Raw genomic sequence first — 20,447 nt, forward strand, 5'->3', positions numbered from 1 at the left:
ATCCTGAAAGAGCTCAAACTTACCTTCCCTGCAGCTTGAAGTTCCTTCCTATTTTTCTTGGCTTGTCCAGCCAACATTTTAATTTCAATGATCCCTGCTACAGCAATGATTGGCACAACAGCCAGGATTACAAGGGTCAACTGCCAGCCATACACAAACGATATAATAATCCCTGTCCCAAGGTTAGCCAGGTTTTGGGCAATCATCCCTAGCCTGGCTCCTGTAGCCTAAGAGAGGGAGAAAGACATACAGATGTGCAATGCGTTAATCAATAAACATTATCTTCCAGTATCCGTTCTTAACCAAAATGAGTGATTACACTATAAATCCAAGGTGAACATCTGCTATTTTGACAGATGAACAAGAGGTATATCTCACTTAAGTAAGCGAATTTATCTTTCCAGTTTGGATTTTAGACTACATATGATGGAAGGAACAAGTTGTGCTAGGACCAAGTTACTAAGCGCTCTTCCTGACAGCCCAGTTGTACCTTTTAAGTTCATCCTTTATTTGTCTTCCGTCACTTGTTGATGGAAGTTAAGAGTTACAGTATCTTCCAGTATCCATTCTTAACCATAATGAGTGATCACTGATCACATTACTTCCTGATGATGGGCGGTCTAACATCAAACTGCTTCTTCACTTCAGTGTTGTACTTCTACTGGATCATGAACTTGCTAGAGTTCAGCAAGACTCCACTTTGGCTCATCACAGTTCATGTATGCCTCCCTGTGCTGCACTGACTATTTCTTTATTATATCTGTTCATGCAAACATTCTTGGTAAGTGTCACAGCATCAAACTCCTCCCCCACCCCCGGCAAGGTACATTGGAACAAAATATAAACCAAGGATTTTGCAAGGGTAAAAAGGATCCAGGAACAAAGGGAGAAAAACACAGTAAGAAGCGATGCGGGAGGAATGTCTGGCCATTAGGAAACATTCTGACGGGATTGGCAAAGAACCCAGAACAAGTGGAACAAATGCTCTGTCTAAGGTTAATCTGTCTTAATCTAAGGTCAGTGGCGGCTATGTTTTTAATATTGTGGTGGTAACCAACAAGAGCACTACCAGGTAGAGTTTCAGGAATCTTACAGATTTTCACAAAATTATACTACCGAGTGCTTTGGGATATTTAAAACAGCAATGGTAGGGCACAGAAAGCAGACATAGTTTCTCTTTCCTTTCCTTTGAGATTTCCAGTCTACCAAAATAGTACAGCTTATATCCTGTTCCTTTTTAGGGAGCATAACAGTTCAATGGGTGGAGCATCCTGTCCAAGCCAGTGTTAGCATTTTCTCCTAGAGTGAGCTGCATATTTATTTATTTTTTTACCACAGGGAATGGGAAGAAACATTTATATTTTGGTTGTAGATCCTATGATGACTGAAAGACATGTTCCATTCATCCAGGCCAAGGTCGATATATTTCCCCCTTTTGTCGGCATTAATTGGCAGTGGTTCTACAGAGTTTAAGTAAGGACTTTCTCTTGTCCGTACGTGGAGATGCAGCCACCAAGTTACACATTTCTCCTCTCACCTCCAATGCTACAGAAACAGGAAGCTTTCCTGAACATCCATAACTATTCATTGTTTCCTATTACCATACAATATCGAGCAGGAAACCTACATTTGATTCTTGTGCCAGACACCTCTCTACGCCACAGCTAGAAATCCCAAGAGGATGGGAAGGAGCATGACTTACCCCCTTCACTTCAGAAGCATCATTAGCCAGCCGTGCCGTCAATGCTCCCGTGCTGTTTTGGGGGTCGTCAAACCATCCGATGTCCTGTAAGCACATGGTTCATTTTAAAATCCAAAAACTACTGTATTTTCCCCCAAAGAAGGGAAAGAGAGACAAATAGGAAATGTATCGAAGCATTTGTGGGCACAGTCACATTTGTTATGAAGACTTTTGAAGTTTTTGTTTATCTTAGGCTTTGCCATTCCTGCTTATGCTGCTGAGATGAGGATAAAGGTAAAGGTAAAGGTTCTCCTTGACAATTTTTGTCCAGTCGTGTCCGACTCTAGGGGGCGGCGCTCATCCCGCTCTTCAAGCCATAGAGCCAGCGTTTGTCCGAAGACAATCTTTCCGTGGTCACATGGCCAGTGTGATTTAGACACGGAACGCTGTTTACCTTCCCACCGAGGTGGTCCCTATTTATCTACTTGCATTTGCATGCTTTCGAACCGCTAGGTTGGCGGGAGCTGGGACAAGCGACGGGTGCTCATTCCGTTGCGTGGATTCGATCTTACGACTGCCGGATCTTCTGACCCTGCAGCATCACTCAGATGCACAGTCCTACACCTAGCAACTAATTCTAAGCACCAATAAAGTCAATGCTATTTGTTCCACCTAAGTTAACAAGTGAGTGGATCCATTAGGCTTGCGTGAATTCTAAGATCCAAGGTTTCTAAAAACATATGCTGGGATTCAAAGTGCAAGTCAATATATGCTCTGAAAAGTGATTTGTCATGTGGCCAACGGAGGGATAGTGTTGAGGGGGAAAACCACTCTTCCCAGATGCCGGATGCAAGCAACGAGTTATTTATTAGTCGTACTGGTTCTGGAACGCAGGTGTAGCATATTGTTTACTGTATGTTTTGTGGAATGCAGATGAATAAAGCAACCCAGTCATTGGATCAGCATGCAGAAAAAAGATGAAACAAGCAAACAAATACATTTTGTCCACCTACTTGTCTAAGGATCGCTTTGAATCCCATGTAACGAAGCTTCATTGTAAGGATCTCTCCGGCTCTGCCAAAGCTGAAACCCTGAAAGAAAGACCTTTCTATAAACTCAGAAGAAAACCAAAGCAGAAGCAGACAACTGCTCTTCTGTTTTTAAAGAAAAGCAGGGCACTGGAGGAAGAAAGTACATGTGTCCTGTCGGGGTCCTAGAGAGTTGGTGATCAGCTCTCTTTCCTTTCCAACTACTCACATCCCATCACGAGTTGGGTTTCTGACATGGCTCAAGACATTTTGCTGAAAGAGGTGGAAAAGCAACGGCCCTTTCCACTCAATCAAGTCAAGAGGCATGTTGCCAAATGTGACTGTACTGCAAAGGCGAAGAACACCTCACAAGAAACTCTTTCAAAACCAGATTAAACAAAAAAAATTTTTTTCTGCCTTTTTTCAGGACACCAACATCCGCTACCTCTCTCTGTTAGGCCTCCCAGTATTGAAATGACCAGGCAACAAAACTACAAGGCTGCAAAACTATCTGGGTCTGCTCAAGCTACTCCATGGAGAGATGCTGCTTTCTTATAAATGGAAGGAAATCATAAAACTGTATCGGAATTTAAAACAGGTTGTACCAACAGGACTGCCAACCACAATGTTTTGAAGAATCAAAGCGCCTATTTTCTTAGAAAGCCACAAAAGCGTCTCAACAGTCTATCATAATACAGCTGGAATGTTTTCTTTTCCTCGGCGGTGAATCTGATTCTAAACTAAAACCCGTGACTTCAGTTGGAAGTGTTGAAGGTATGCTGTGACAAATATATGGATGTCATTCTGGTTTCAGAACCAGTGTTCTTTCTTCGGTATTCATCTGGCTAATCTGATAAGACAGTGGTACATGTACCACTGATGGAAGACAGAAGAACTTGAGGTGCAACACAGGATTTTCTTAACTATGATTCAAAATTAAGAGTTCACTCTCCCTCAACTGTCACTTCCTCCCACATCTGTGATGTGACCTTCTGGCATCCATTGGTGGTGGTAATAATGACAATGATGATGATGATGATGATGACGACAACACTACTACTACTACTGCTGCTGCTGCTGCTGCTGCCGCTGCTGCTGCTGCTGCTGCTACTACTACTACTACTACTACTACTACTAGCCGCCTAGAGTGGTCCTCGCCCGACCAGATAGGCAGGATATAAATAAAATAAATAAAATAATAAAAATAAATACTACTACTACTACTACTACTACTACTACTACTACTACTACTACTACTACTACTACTACTACTACTACTACTACTAATACTACTAATACTAATACTAATACTACTAATACTACTAATACTACTAATACTAATACTACTACTACTACTACTACTACTAATAATAATAATAATAATAATAATAATAATAATAATAATAATAATAATAATAATAATAATAATAATAATAATAATTTAAAAAGTCAATTCTGACCTATGGCAACCTTTTCCAGGCATTTCCAGGTATAAAATATGCAGAAGTGGTCTTACCATTCCCTTCTTATGGGGGTGCCCACGGACTGTGCAGCTTGCCCATCATGACCACACAGGCTGGCTCTACTTACCGGAGGCATGGTGCATTAGGGGTATGAGGTAAAATATCTGTGGTATTTTTCGGCTAAAACACAACAGGCTTGTCCTTTTGCCGCTAGCGACTGCTAAATCTTCTAGAATTAAAAGCCTAATCCTGGACCCTCTTGAAAAGTTTAGTCTCAAATTTTTGAGCTAATAATCATATTTTCCCTTTCCTGTCAAAGCAAAACAATGAGTTCTTCATCTTAGACCAAGCTTTCACAATCCACCTATACATCGGCAGAGGAAAGAAGCACAACTTACCTGAAGGAAAAAAGTTATGAAGGAAAGGATTCCAATTCCTAAGAACAGTAAGCAGTACATATTGCTTTTTTCTCGCACAACGGAGGGTTGTGGTATTGCGAAAATCTGTGAAACAACAATCTAAGTGTTATTTTCATTTTATTAACGGACACCAAAGGGCTTCCCTTGGCTTCATTACAGTGAAATTCATTTGTGATGGAAAACATTGATTGGTTACAAGTTAAATATGGTGCCATTTAGATTGGCAATAAACTGCAAATGATGCAAAGAGCTTGCAGAAAAGCCACATCTGGAAGCATCCATATATTGAAAAGAAGTGGCTGAAAGACATCTACTACTGTTCCTGGAAAGACAACGCTTGTTATTGAATGAAATCAGAAGCCCACCTACAAAGCCTATATGCATGTGTCTGTTTACATACAGGTGGAGGATTCTGGCTTCCAAATCTATTTTCCCCTAATAGGAGCTACGTAGAAGACTGACAGGGCACTTTCAAGATTGGAAGAAATGTTAAAAGTGGGTTCCAATACAGGTTAAATAACTGGCAAGGCAGCCTCCCAAAGAAATAAAGGGACATTTGATCTGAAGGTGGCTTAATATATCTATATATCTAGCGAACCTGCAAACTAGGCAGAATTTATGCAGGCTGGGTGACAATGGGTGCGACAGCCCCCTCCTCCAGACAGTCACTTTTCCATGCTCTGAAAACAAGCGTTGAATTCTATAGATAAGCAAGGTTACAAAGGGACTGATATTTCAGCAATATGGGACAATTTCAACATAGTTTTGGAATGGAAATCAGAGGCAATGCTCACAATATACTCACACCTATGATTTCTGAGAACAGGATTGCAAAAGCCGGCTGCAAAGCTCCATTGATGAGGGAAGCAAACGTTCCCACTACAAAATAAGGCCATTCAGATATATTCAACTTCATGATCTTCAGAAATGAAACAGGAGGCACATTTTCACCCTAGAATGCAGAAACATTACTGTACTTTTTTCCTGCCTCCTATTTATAATTTCTTTACATTTTTGAGTACCGCTGCGGTGTTGAGATCTGTACATTTCCAACACACCCTTTTCAAGCATAAACATGCCCCTGACCTATTATGCAGGGGTTAAAAAAAAGAGCAGGGGAACATCAGCAATGGCAGTTTCATTCATTTCTTTTTCTTCTTTTTTCAGTCCTGGCACGCAAAAGGATTGGCGGTGAAACGTTTAAACCTTCTCTACCTACCCATGGTGGATCTCATTGGGGTTAGGGCTTCACACACTCTTATTCATAACTAAAAATGGAAGGGGGAATTTCTTATTCTTCAAAAACACTAAACTATAGAAACATTGACTGGTATTATATAACAGATACAAGTTTTAACCAAAAACCTAAGTATCTGTTAAATATCGATGCAGTATGTATACTTTTCCTGATATTGCCATTTTTTGTAGCTCTAATAGTGTGATTTCTGAGATCTGCAACTGCTTATAGTACTGTGTACTTTTCTTGATATTGTTCCCAAAGCTCCAATGACTACGAGGACCACTGAATTGTGTTTCTTCCACAGGCAAGATGTTTTGATTGCCAGGCCTCTGTATTTTATTAGTTTTTCCAGTTATTTATTTTCAGCTCTGGCATCCCATGGAATTACAATGTCAATGATCTGGACATTTCTTCGTTCTATTACTAGTATGTCTGGTGTGTTATGTTCAAGGTGTCTATCTGTTTGGATTTGGAAATCCCACAAGATCCTGACTTCCTCATTTTCTGACACTTTCTCTACCTGATGTTCCCATGTTTTTTAGCGACTGCCAAATTATATTTTTGCATCATGACCAGTGCACTAATTTTGCCACTCTATCATGTCTAACTTTGTAATTTGTGCAATCTTTGGACATTCACAGATGTGGTGTGACACAGTTTTATCTTTTCTTGGCAGAGTTGACATTTGATGTTAGGACTAATTTCTTGGATCTTAGCTTTTATCACGTTGGTTTGGAGTGCAGTAAAAATCAAGCCTTCTGTTTCTTTCTTAAGGGTCATGCCCTTAAGGTTTAGCCATGCCCATGTTGAATTATGATAATGTTTTCCATCAATATTTCTCAGCCGTTGTCCATGTAGTGGTTTATTTTTCCAGCTGTTTAATTTATTTTCAAATTGTTGTTCCTTATATTGAGTGTTTGTTTCTGTTGTTTTCAAAATATTCTCCATTTTCAATGCCTTAAGTAATTTTTCTGTGTTTGCACTGATATAATCATTTAGGTTTATTTTCTTCTTTCTCTATTACCTGCTGTATTTGCAGTAATCTATGGCCTCTGATTTTTTGTGGTAAATATAATTTGTCCATATCACTTTTTGGATGTAGTGTGTGATGTATGTTCATTAGTTTCCATGTTTTTTTGATCCAATTCTTCTAATTCGTTTTGAGTCCAATCTATTATTCCAGCTGAGTATTTAATTACTGGAACTGCCCATGTATTTATGGCTTTGATTGTATTTCCCCCATTTAATTTTGATTTTAAGATTTTCTGCAGTCTTTTGGTATATTCTCTTTCTTTCAGTTCTTTAACTTTTTTGCGCACAATGTTGTCTGCTTCTAGTATTCAAAGTATTTATAATTTTCATCACTTGATAGCAATTTTATAATATTGCCATTTTTAACTCTATTCCATCTAGGTTTTGAATCTTGCCATCATGTATAGACAGAGCTGCACGTTTGTCAATTCCAAATTTCATTTGCATGTCTTCAATAAATATTTGCACTGTGTTTAGCACTGATTCAATCTCTGTGGAACTTTTTGCATATAGTTTTATGTCATCCATGTATAAAATATGATTGATTTTTCCAGCTTGTTGTGAAATATGGTAGCCTAATCCAGTTTTATTTGAAATTATTAACATGGGGATTAGTGAAATGTTAAACAGCAGTGATGATAAAGAATCTCCTTGAAATATTCCTCTTTTGATGTTAAATTCCCCAATTTCTTCACCATGGGCCATTAAGATGGTTTTCCATTTTTCCATGTTTTTCTTGAGGAACTTCTGAATGTTTTTACTAATCCCAAAAAATTGTAGGCAGGTGTTAATCCAGCTGTGTGGCAATGAGTCAAATGCCTTTTTATAGTCTATCCAGGCCATGTTAATTTTTTAAAATCTTTTTGCATTCTTCAGAATCATTTTATCCATATGCAGCGAATCATTTGTGCCTCTTGACTTTTTAAAGTTCCCTTTCTGTTCAGTTGAGTATATGGAGTTTTCAGTTAAGTATTTAGATATTGATCTTGCAAGTAGTCCTGTGAGGAGCTTGAACATTGTTGGAAGGCATGTAATTGGTCAATAATTACTGGGTTTGTTGCCCTTTTACTGATCTTTTATTATCAGAAATGTGTGGCCTATTGTCATCCAGTCTTCAGTTGTAGAATTTTGAAGTAAGTGGTTAAATTGCACTGCTATACGTTAATGTAGACTTGTTAGATGCTTTAACCAAAATCTGTGCAGCTCATCTGGACAAAGTGCATTCCAATTTTTCAAAGCCTTTATTTGCTTCTTAATCATTTCAGTTGTTATTACAATGTCATCCATTAGTCTTCCTTGAGTTTCTTTACAAACGTCTTTAATCCGTAAGGCGTTTTTGTTATGTGGTTAGGTTTCCCCACATTTCTTTCAAAAAATTTAGAGCATTGTCTTTATGTGGGCCTAATTTTTCTTTCTTTTTTTTTCTAATTATGCTCAATTATGTTATATACATGCTTGTTTTATATTTTATGTTGTAAGCCACCTAGACTGTTCACGGCGAACAGATAGGTGGGATATAAATAAATAAATAAATAAATAAATAAATAAATAAATAAATAAATAAATAAATAAATAAATAATTTTTCCCTTCTCTCTGCATTTTCTCCTAGTGATGTATAGAATAATCGCTGGTTATTTTGAAACTGCATGTTTTCTCTATATTGTTTCAAGTGACCACCATATCTTTCAATTTTCTTTACTGTAGATATTACCCACTGTTTAAATTCTTCCATAGTTTCAACAATTATTTTCCTTTCTAGATCATACATTTTGCATAGCCGGTCTTTTACTTTTTCATTTTAAAGTTTTGAATCTTTAAAGTGTTTTAGTTGCTAATGTCTGCATGTAATTTGCTTATTTTTCTTTTTGGATGTATTTTCCATTTTGGGGGTGCCATGTGTTTTCTGGGGTTTTTGCAGTTTGTAACCAGGTTCCATGGTTATTATGGTAGTTGTGCTATACATGAGGTGGTTTGTTTCCTTTAGCATGTTTGTTGGGATTGTTCTGATGACAACATTTGCATCATTCAATAGATCTTTTACTGGTTTACTTTGTAATTGGTGCAAATTGGGGAGCCGTTGTCTTTCTGTGTTCTGGCTAATATGGGTTACTATTTTTTCCCTCAGTTATGTTTGCCATTCTGTCAACTCATAATTTCTGGGTTGTTCCATGAATTGTTCCTCTGTTTATCTGTTTTCTTCCACTATCGTGTATACCTCTACCCTCCATTTGTCTTCCACATTATGGTCATTTTTCTGTGTTGATTTTGCCACCTTTTCTCGTTCTCGCAATTCCAGTTCTGCAAACACTTTACTCAGGATGATAAACTTTCTCTGGCTGATTAATTGTTGTTCATTTATATCACTACTTGAGTGTTTCCTTTTCCAAATTTCCATCATTCTTTTTAGAAAACCACAGGCTGTTGGGTTCACCTTGTAATAACATTTTATAATTTCTTGATTTTCGGTGGCAGTCCAAGTTTTGTGTTTATGTTGTTGGAGTAGCTTTGCAGTAGCCTGTCCTGGTTCCTCAACAGGGTCTGCTGATCTCTGTAGCCCATTTGTCAACAGATGCCCAGGAGCTATAGCATCTGACACAGTTCTTGTTGACCTTGTTGACCTGGCCAACGACAGATCCGGTATCTGTTTATTTCCTCTCATCATAATTGATGGTTGGTGGACGCAGTTGGTCTGGCTTCTCAGTTGAGACCTGACTGGCTTGGAAGACCCTTCAACATAGTTCTCAGCCTCACTGAAGCATGCAAGGCCCTCCACCTCAACAAGGGATGATGATGACGTCAAGCAGAGTTTTCTAGGTAGAGAATACTGAAAAGTGGTTTGCCATTCACTTCTTCTGGGGGTGTTCTGGGACTGGGCAGCTTACCCATGATTAGACAGACTGGCTCCTTTCACAGAAGGCACAGTGGGCAATCAAACTCCCAACCTCCTACCTAAACCACTGAGTTATCCAGCAACATTATGTATGCTGTTGGTTATGTTACTGCTAGACAAGAAAGGGAAGAAAGAATATCACACAATAGAGGCAACTGGAGAAACAGTGGGACAAAACAAGAAAACACAAACAAATCCAAATATAAAAGCTGAAACCAAAGTGGTCAGCACCCATTAGCAGAAATTGCACAGATCAATTTTAAGGAGAGAAAAGAGAATTCATTCATTCATTCATTCATTCATTCATTCATTCATTCATTCATTCATTCATTCATTCAGTTTAGATACTACCCATCTAGTGGCAAGCCAGTACTCTTGGCTCTGTAAACTGCTCAGAGTTTACAGTTTTGCACTCACTCACTTGCTCACTCACTAAATTCCATAGCTTCATAGCTACCATCAAGAAGGCCCAATTCTTAGTTGTAGTTTTTCAGAGAGAAGAAAAGACAAGACAAGACACAAGAAATGAAAAAAGAAAGTAAAATCTAGTTTGGCAAATGGAGATCAAGATCTGTAAATGCTTATCCTGGTATGGAATGAAAATAATCCCCATGTTCATGGTTTGAGCAGTCCATCGCCTGCCTAGCTTAAATGGGATATCCCAAGACAAAGTGGAGGTATCAATAGGAATGGAGAAACCCCAAGGTTCACAAATTAAAAAGGAAGAAATAAAAATATTTCTCCCTCCCCCAAAAAAACAGTCCAATGAGAATAGAGCATGCTTACTAGCCACAGAATACTAACTGAGACAGGAGAGGGGAAATAGAAAGGAGAACTGAGGGTTGAGAAGGACATTGCAACCTGAATGGCTGAACACTGAACAGAGAAACTCTTATGCTGCAATGTTCTGTTGCAGTTTCTCAAGCAAAATATAATTAGCGTGGTTGCCACTGAACTGTAGCTCTCGGGAGCCACACCACTTACAGACTGAACAGTTTGAACCTCCAGATCTTCTTCTTCTGCTTCTGTTTTTTTGGCGCTCTTGCGAGTAGAACGTCTTCTCAGTCCATTTGAAGTGGTTTCTTTTAGTGCTTCTTTTGCCATGTCCTTTTGGAAACCCAGACCATTTTCACCCGTCTCTTCAGACTGAATTTCAGTTTCAATTGACTGGAAAAAGAACAAACATTGTGAGAGGGTCATGCCTGTTCAATTAGTGGGTATCATCAAATAGTTAGCTGTTGCAGTTGGAAATGTATGGGAGGAATACAGCGTTTTTTGATTTTTAAAGCGCTTCACAGATTGCTACTGAAAGAGGAATTGCCTCTAACAAATCATAAATAACTACAAAATGGCCCAGGCACGAAGGGGAAGTTTACTGTAAATGTAGCATTGCTATTATGTGCCATTAACCCATATCTGACTCATGGTAACCCTAACAGGGTTTTCAAGTGTGAGGCAGAATAATAATACAGTGGTGCCTCGCTAGACAGTTACCCTGCATGACAGTTTTTTCGCTAGACATTGACTTTTTGCGATCGCTATAGTGAATCGCAAAACAGTGATTCCTATGGGGGAATTTCGCTGGACAATGTTTGGTCCCTGCTTCGCAAACCGATTTTCACTAGACAGCGATTTTGACAGCTTCCTCCGCACTCGCAAAACAGGTGTTTTCGGGACCTAAGCTTCACAAGACAGCGATTTAAACAGCTGATCAGTGGTTCACAAAGTGGTTTCCAATGGCTGATCTTCGCTAGACTACAATTCTTCCCCATTGGAATGCATTAAACAGGTTTCAATGCATTCCAAAGGGGAAATGCTTTTCGCGAGACAATGATTTCGCTAAACAGCGATTTCAGTGGAACGGATTATCATCGTCTAGTGAGGCACCACTGTAATATTTAATAATCTTAGAACTGCAGAGTTGGAAGTGATCCTATGGATCATCAAATCGCGTCCCTGTTAAGGAAGCATAGCTGGGAACAGAACTCCAAAATCTGGCTCCACAGTCAGATGCCTGTCTAGCACTTTTTAAAGACCAGATTTGCCATTGCCATCCCACAGTGAGTAAACATACCTTGGCTAACCAAGGATTTGAGCACAGACGTCCCGAGTCCTGGTTAGTCACTCTACACCACACTGATTCTCAAAAAAAGGGATGTTTTCCTATGCCTTTAATAGTTGTGTAGAAAAATTACACCTGCTGCAATTTCCTCTGGTGTACACCTGTTAAAAGTACAGAAGCCCTCTCTCTTTTTTTTTAAAAAAAGATGGTCATTGTAATTTCCAGTTATACAAAAACCCACAATGCTGTCACCATTCAAAATAGGGACACAAGTGAGACTTCATTTTGTTCTACACATGCTCCTAGATCAGTGCTTCCCGACCTTGGGTCCCCAGACGTTCTTGGACTACAACTCCGGGGAGATTTAGTCCAAGATCATCTGGGGAACTAAGATCAGGAATCACTGTCCTAGATCCAGGGTGGGGAAAGTATGGATTGATGTTGTTGGATTGCAACTTCCAGGATGTTCCACCCTTGGCTATGCTGGCTATGGCTGCTGGGAATGGAAAGATGATAACATCTAGGTCCTCCAGTTTACTCAGCCCTAGACCATAGGAATGTTGGGGAATTTCAGTGTAGCTGAAACCAGAATTTTAGGCATGTTTACTCAGAAAGAGAATTGCAGGTGAAAGTACCTCTTCAAGGAATTAACAGAGCTGCTTATTTGTAATGAACACAAATTAAATTAGGAAGGCTTAAAGGAAGATTAATGTGGCTTTAACTTGTCTTAATTATTCGGAATTACTCTTCGTTTACGAAGCTATCCTGGGAGAAAAACACTTTGGGAGTCTTCCCTATAGATACTCCAAATTTCCTATTTTTCTTCATCAATGGCATGCCTCTCTGTGTGTTATTTTGTCTGGCCTAACTTATGACTTCAGGTAGTGTCAGAACACTGCACCTTTGCAAAAGGATCTGCACAGTAATCTGGGCTCTACTAGAGATACAAAAGATTGCCGCAGGGCAGAATTAATAGACAAAAGAGATTTTTGAAGTTCTAACCCACCACACAGAGTTGCTGTGAGGATGAAATTGAAAGGAAGGGGAGAGCCATATATGCTCCTCTGAGCTCAGAAGAAGAAGAAAAAAGGGACACATGAATGAATGAATGAATGAATGAATGAATGAATGAATGAATGAATGAATGAATGAATGAATGAATGAATGAATGAATGAATGAATGAATGAATGAATGAATGAGCAAGCAACCGGGTAGGAAGGCATAAGGACACAAAACCTGTATGGAGTGCAAGTTCAAGACTCATTTAAATCTTAGAAGACAGAAGGAGCACATGAACTAATTAATACCTGCATATTAACCAATTTGAAATAAACTCCTTGCTTTTTCATAAGTTCATGATGAGACCCCTGCTCCGTGATGACCCCGTCTTCAAAAGCAGCAATAAGGTCAGCATTTCGCACAGTAGACAAACGATGAGCAATGATGATTGTTGTGCGGCCCTCCCTTGCCTTAAAAACCAACAACACACAGAAAGATTCAGATGAGACAGTTGCATGTTCACCCGTTTTTTGCCCACACAGAGCCCCAGTAGACATCATATACCCACCTTCTTGGAAATAAGTCCCATGGAATTCCATGAGGCATACCTCTGGGTATCTATGTACAGGACTGCACTGTTAGCATTGCTCAACATGAAGAAGATGCTTCTCGAAGGTGAAGAAGTGGTCAGGACAAAGGAAGCTGCCTTCAACTTAGCTGGGCCAGAGTGGCATCTAGCTCAGTAATGTTTACACCCACAAGGAGGAAGTTGTGGCTCGTCAGATGTTGCTAGGCTGACGTGCAACTCCTTTCATCCTTGCCTAGGAGTGATGGGAGATGCTCTCCAACAAGGAGAGGGCTGCTGACTAAGGATGGGATTTTCTGATTTCTTGGACTAGTAAAGGTGAAGGTTCTCCTTGACATTTTTGTCCAGTCGTGTCCGACTCTAAGGGGCGATGCTTATCCCGCTTTTCAAGCCATAGAGCCAGCGCCTGTCCGAAGACAGTTTCCGTTGTCACCTGGCCAACATGACTAGGAAACGCCGTTTTACCTTCCCACTGAGGTGATACCTATTTATCTACTCACATTTACATGCTTTCGAACTGCTAGGTTGGCGAGGAGCTGGGACAAAGCGACGGGAGCTCACTCCATCGTGTGGATTCGATCTTACGACTGACCCTGCAGCACAGGCTTCTGCGGTTTAGCCCACAGCGCCACCACATCCAATTCCCATAATTCTCCATTCTGGAAGTCGTACCAGACAGATATCTAAATGTAGGTCACTTGGGAGAAAGGCTTCAACTAGAAGGCTTTGAGGCTTAACTAGGCCTAGTTTGGCCGCAGCTTCCTCTTCCTGATCCAGTGCTAGCTGGGAGCTTTCTTTCTGAACAGGAAACTAGGTAAGCTACATCCATCTGTCAACTACAACTCCCAGAATGGAGCACTATGGGACCTGTAGTACAAGGAATCCAAAAATCCCATCCCTGCTGGTGATTCCAATGTCACAGTGAAGCTGCCCCGAGATTTGGTCTGAACTTTAGAGGAGCTTTCCAAAGTGATGACCTCTATCCCCCACATAGGTTCAACACTTTGGAGACGTCCTTTAAAGTTGAAGCTAAAATTCAGAACGGATTCACCACCTGCATGCCATTTAAGTCGGCAGCCTCCACTGACTCCAGCAACATCTAGACGGCCGCATGATATCCACCAGAGTATAGATGTTGTCAGCAGTTCTCTGTGGTTTCGAACAGTAGTTTTCCCAGCCCTCCCCGAGGCTGCAGGATGCTGAAGCTGGGACAGTTTGTACACAAAGCATGTGCTCTACCATTGATCTTTAGCCTTTCTAATTTTTTTTTTATTTTAATACTGCACAGTCATTTCTAATTTAATGAGAATGACAGAGGGGTACCTTGCACATTGTCTTTCCAGGATACAAAGCAACTTAATTTTTTTTCCCCATAAACCTGAGCAATAAAAGATAATGATTTGCCAGAGAATCTGTTGGTAAAACTGCACAGGTTGTTGAACCTGGATTTCTAACCCTGCGATCCAGCAGCGTTCTTTAGTACATTGAACTGATTTGGCCTGAAGCTAATTGGTTATGTTTCTGCTAGACAAGAAAGGGAAGAATGAATATCACACATATCCAAGTTCAAAGTCTTTCCCAACCCTTAAAGCTATATTTAGCATTCCATTAGTTTTGTCCTTAAATCAGAGGTGGGGGGGGGGAGAGAGAGAGATCTCATTCCACATTTGAACAGCAGGATGCCTTGCTACAAGACTCCCCACCCCCTGTTTCTAATTTCTTTTTTCTTTGCGTGGAAGGGTATGTATTAGCATGTTCCAATTGTATGCAAATCCTGGGGGTCCTCTTTTGGGGTAAAATTGTGTGTGTGTGAGATGCTTTCACACTGAAAGAGTTGGGAGTCCAAAAAGGCAATTCTCCCTATATCTGGAAGAGGTAAATCCCTCTTTACCCTGCAGGTCACGGCCTTTAACCCATCATCAGGCTTCCCTCAGCATTCCACCACCCTTATGGGGGTGTGTGGGGCAGGCGTTAAAGGCACAGGAGACTGCAGTGGGGTGGATGGGGCCAGGAAAACCTATTGTACAGCTTCTGCTGTGTATCACTGAAGACAATCCTATTTGATTATTTTAAAAAGCCATTCATTTCCTGTTATGTAAGGTTGCTGTCCCATTCGGATGGATGGGCCAACAATTTCCACCCCCATTCTAATGGGCGGCACACCCAGAGGGCAGCAGCTTGAGGATAGCTGATTTAAGTTTGTTTAGTCAAGGCTGACCTTGTCCAAAGCTGCCTGAACCACAGCTTCACTTTCCGTATCCAAAGCCGAGGTCGCTTCGTCCAGCAAAAGAATCTTGGGGTTCCGAACCAGGGCTCGGGCAATAGCTATCCTTTGCTTTTGGCCTCCACTTAGCTGGGCCCCTCTTTCTCCCACCAGCGTCTCAAATTTCTGCAAGACAGAAAAACACTCGGATGCACTTTCATCTATCAGAGCTGAGCAAAGTTGTTGTTGTCAAAAGCTGCCCAATCTGAGTCTGGTTAAAAAGATAAAGAACCATAAAAGGGAGGATAAATGAGGACCTTGAACTTGTTGCAAGTCAACAGAAAGTTAGCACTCAGAGCAGCAGGTCACCTTGTCACTTCCTTCTCCACCGTTTCTGTCAGGATGTCTATTTAAGTAACTTCCAAATCTGCATGGAAGGATATGCCTCAATATTTGTAAATTTTATGCAAACCTCTTTTCTGCCCATTTGGGTTGCAACTTTTCTTCATTTTTGTGTATAATGCTGGCTATGAAATTCACGGGGCTGTTATTCCAGAAAGCCAACTTTTCTTATATCTGTGAAAAACAACATTTCTCCTTGGCTGCTAATAATATAATTTTTTCCTCATAGTATAGTATCTCTATGCAGCAGTGTGGAATTATGGAGTGTCAGTTAGTTCTTTTAGATGACCTATACTCTGTTTTTATGAAGAAAGAAAGAAAGAAAGAAAGAAAGAAAGAAAGAAAGAAAGAAAGAAAGAAAGAAAGAAAGAAAGAAAGAAAGAAAGAAAGAAAGAAAGAAAGAAAGAAAGAAAGAAAGAAAGAGTACTTGGAAAGGTTGCTATTTTGAATTATAACAAACAGTCCCCTTTCTTGGCTCTGGATGTAAGCCAACCTAGGGAATTTTGATTGAATGGTAAGTGGGAAATATGTTAAAGAAATAAATGTGGTGTGAGTTTTTTCCTTGCAGCAATTACACCTGTCCTGGAACAATACCTGGGCCACACATGTTGAAAATCAGCAGAGTGCACCCAAATCTTCAAATAAGCTACTTATGTCTTAATTAGTTCAGTTAACTTTGTAACTTTTGACCCAATGAGAGCTAAAAAATGCAGTTGATTGATTCTAGGCAGCTATAGCCAGCAATGAATGTTCAGAAAGATTATTTCTGAGCCATGGGCAGTAAACAAAGGAAGGGACATCAAAGGCAGAGGATATCACCAGAGATATAATGGATCTGGTAAAACAATTCCTTACATGTCTATTACCCTGAAAGCCCTATTTGGATGACTATAGGTTGGTTCCAACTTGATGGCACTTAACAAAAACAAAGAGCCATCAATTTTACTAAAGAACTGCTCCTCATTTGTTTCTAAAGACTGATCCAACTACCTCTGGTTTTAGATGCTCTGTATCTGATGATGGTGGAGACTGTCCGGGCAAAAGCCTGCACTTCCACTACAGCAATGAACATTTCCTCAGAATTCCAAGATGGTTGCTCCCACCCGTCCTGTCATCAGTAGTCTATAGAAGTTGCTGATCATAACAGAAACACCAGCATGAGAGAGGGACATTTTTCTTTTATATTCACTAGATGCGACATGAAACAGACACTGCTTCATCAAAGTAATCAGAAATGAAGTGAACAGAATGCAGATCAGAACTGTGCTAATGCAAGAGATGGGAGGGGTGTTTCTCTCTTCGTATGATTATACCGGATTAGTATTTTCACCGTTCTTAATTCTAAGAGGCTGGGAAGACAGAAGCCATGCAGTAGTGGAGGAAATGGTCTAAATCTGCTCAGGGGCACTCAAAACTATAACTGTTAAGAATTTTCCACCATTTTCTCCTTGGGTCTCCTTAAATACCTACATAAGCACATCTCAGTAAACACACCAATGTTGAAACAGCTTTTTCTCATGAAAACTATAAAAGCAGATGCACCACATATTGTACTTAAGACAAAGAAGACTGCATTTAAGGAGAGTCAAAATATTATCCGGACTGGTTGATATCATCCTCTCTGGCCTCCTACTGCAGTTCCTCTTCCCTCTATCCAGGACTCTGTTAAATTTTATCCTAACTTTAGAAAGACCTGTAGAGCAGCTTTCCTTAGCCTGGCACCTTCCAGATGTGTTGGATTTCAACTCCCATTATCCCCATCCAGCATAGCCATAGCCTGAAGAAGGCAGGTGTAGAGTCTTCTTTCAATTTTCATGCAATTATTTATTTGTGCTTGATGTACCTCTAGTCTAATCTGTAATTTGAAGGCTTAGAACAGCGGTGGTCAACATGTACCCCTTTAGATGTTGCTGGACCATCTTGTGAATGGGATGGTTCCTGGGAGCTTCAGTCTAGTCTTATCTTGAGGCCACAAATTTCCCACCCACCATGCAAACAGATGATAGTAGGGTTGCTTACATTGGGCAATTTCATGATGAAGTCATAGGCATTGGCTTCCTTGACAGCTTTTTCCATTTCTTCCATGGTGACATCTTCCCGACCATATCGAATATTTTCTGCAATTGTGGTTGCAAACAGCACAGGCTCCTGGTTTACCACACCTATAATCTCCCTCAGGTATCTTAAATTCAGGGTCTTTATATCCTGCCCATCGATGGTGACCTAAAATAAAACACAATCATGCAACAGGTATTCCAAGTGGAATTCAGGATAAATATTGCTGCACAGCTGGAATAGAAAAGAAGGGCAAAAAAAAGTCAAGTGAAAACATTGACATAGATGCAGTACACAACTGGTAAAAGGTTGTGATGGGCAGAGGTGGGATGAGAAAGGATTCTTTGGATAAAAATATGGGGAGAAGACACGAGAGTAAAACTGGCCTGGGCTCCATGAGAGGCTGGTGGCCCCCCAAGGACATTTTTGCCGTACCCCAAAGCCCCCTTAAAAGTGGGAAAGTATTACAAATTACCAACATTTAGATTTTCTATTCTTAAAAATCTCCAGAAGCAGCAGGTTTCACTTCCTGGAACTTCAAGAGAATTCACTAAACCCCACACCCACCCTACTTCCAAAGGAGGGAGGCATCTTCCTGTTTACCTCTTCAAATTAAAGATTGAAAACATCAATTTGGGGATTCCTGCAGCTCATGGAGGAGCCCAGGGGCATAACTCTGATCCCCCAAGCCACCTCAGTTTGACCATCCCAGAGCATGTGTTGTATTCTACAGAAGACAGGCAACGTTTAAGGCAAAATGGCGTTTGAAGGGTAGTGCATGAGTCCCTATATTTAGTTTAGTGGCCAATATGGACCTTGTGAATCTATTCCACATCAAGTTCAGAATGATTGCTGCCCTACACTCCAACCAGTTTTCAAAGTCTGCAAATTTGTGAAGTCATTGCATTAGAAATACAACATGGCTGTGTCATTTTTGGGGTTTTTCCCGGATATATTTCAAGTTTGGAGACATGATAAGCAAACTCTCCCAAACTTTAGACTGCTAATTCCAGGGGTTTGCAGTTTATGCAGCTTTAAAGCTTGGTTGAAAAGAAAAACACGAGTTTGTTGAAGGAATTTGTGCTCCCTTGATTCAGTTTTCACCCCAAGTCAAAATCAGTTTGCAAGTTACGCTTCACTTCGTCCTGCAACTGAGTCTGGCCATCTCAGTTTGACCTGAATCTTACATTAATTGTTCCAAATCAGGCTGGTTTCATCTAGAACTTGTGATTTGTTCAAATCTGGTGCACTGTCCTAGGTTGGATGGAGTCTCTTACCATGCCTTCCACAGGATCATAAAACCTCTGTATCAGCTGGACTGTGGTACTTTTCCCACAACCACTGCTGCCTACCAGGGCCACGGTCCGGCCACTGTTAACCTTCAGATTCAAGCCTTTTAACACCTATATGAGAAAGAATAAAAACATGGATTAGACACAATAAATTGTATACTGCTCTGCAATAGTTACACACTATCAATGCTCTTAGAATAGGAACAGCCAATTTATGGCCATCTCGTTGGACTTCAGCAACTGTAACAAGTACAGCCACTGGAGATGGATAATGGGAATCTGCAATCTGCCCGTGCTGAGATCTTGCAAAAGGTCTGATCTGCTTCTGCTGCTGTTCCTTTTTTTGCTGAACACACACCAAGGAAGACACAATGATGCTTTATACATTGACAACTTTGTACATGACAACTTTAGGCAAATGTGCATCTATACTGGTTTAGTTTATGATCTGGACAATTTACAATACCTGTACATCTGGTCTTGATGGGTATTGGAAAAATACATTTTGGAAATCCAGATTTCCTTGCACTTTGTCAGGTTTATAACCAGCTTCTGAAAAACTGTCAATGTGAGGTTCCTAAATGCACATAGAAAGAAAATCACATAGAAATAAAATCTGGGGTTTAATTATTTTGCAAACTTAAACTCTTACATAGCAAAATAACATGCAAGGGATGTGTAACAAAAATGATTGTCTATTTTGTCATTTATATCAGCCTACTCCACTCTGAAGAGTCATCCTTCCACCTGTGCTAATCCTGATGCCAGGCTAGGTATATCTTGACCTATCACAATTTTTCTAAAGGCTGTGTGGTCCTACATAATCTAAAGGTGAGGGTGGGTGACACCTTTATTAGACTACTAAAAACATTACAAACATAAGTTTGCTGTCAATGTTGTAAAAGGTCTTCATCTGGGAAGCTGGGTTTTTGAAGAGTGACTCCTACTAGTCCTTTTTTAGTCTGTTTGGAAAAACCATAAACATAAGAATTGTGGCACATTAAAGATGAACCAATTTAATTTGGGGTCAGCTTTTGTGCATTACTGTATATTCCACTTCACCAGGTGCAAAGGGAGGGTATTTCACAAAAGT

General features: G+C 40.2%; 1 protein-coding gene across 3 annotated transcripts in view; it reads right to left on the reverse strand.

Moving 5' to 3' along the window:
• ABCB1 (ATP binding cassette subfamily B member 1) overlaps positions 1 to 20,447 on the reverse strand; it is a 52,174-nt gene that overhangs the window by 14,009 nt on the left and 17,718 nt on the right. For all 3 annotated transcript variants that reach the window (XR_013537792.1, XM_078378677.1, XM_073003127.2), the window contains exons 11-21: positions 19,821 to 19,931; positions 19,340 to 19,465; positions 18,027 to 18,230; positions 15,621 to 15,791; positions 13,125 to 13,286; positions 10,739 to 10,921; positions 5,397 to 5,543; positions 4,571 to 4,675; positions 2,695 to 2,772; positions 1,703 to 1,786; positions 24 to 227 (exon numbers count right to left, since the gene is read on the reverse strand). Coding sequence is in view for 2 of the 3 variants with exons in the window: in XM_078378677.1 (XP_078234803.1) it covers positions 24 to 227; positions 1,703 to 1,786; positions 2,695 to 2,772; positions 4,571 to 4,675; positions 5,397 to 5,543; positions 10,739 to 10,921; positions 13,125 to 13,286; positions 15,621 to 15,791; positions 18,027 to 18,230; positions 19,340 to 19,465; positions 19,821 to 19,931 (1,575 nt within the window). In the remaining variant the exon portion in view is untranslated. The remainder of the gene's footprint in view (positions 1 to 23; positions 228 to 1,702; positions 1,787 to 2,694; positions 2,773 to 4,570; positions 4,676 to 5,396; positions 5,544 to 10,738; positions 10,922 to 13,124; positions 13,287 to 15,620; positions 15,792 to 18,026; positions 18,231 to 19,339; positions 19,466 to 19,820; positions 19,932 to 20,447) is intronic.

Source organism: Pogona vitticeps, chromosome 6, assembly GCF_051106095.1.
Source record: "Pogona vitticeps strain Pit_001003342236 chromosome 6, PviZW2.1, whole genome shotgun sequence".
NCBI classification, from domain to species: Eukaryota; Metazoa; Chordata; class Lepidosauria; order Squamata; family Agamidae; genus Pogona; species Pogona vitticeps.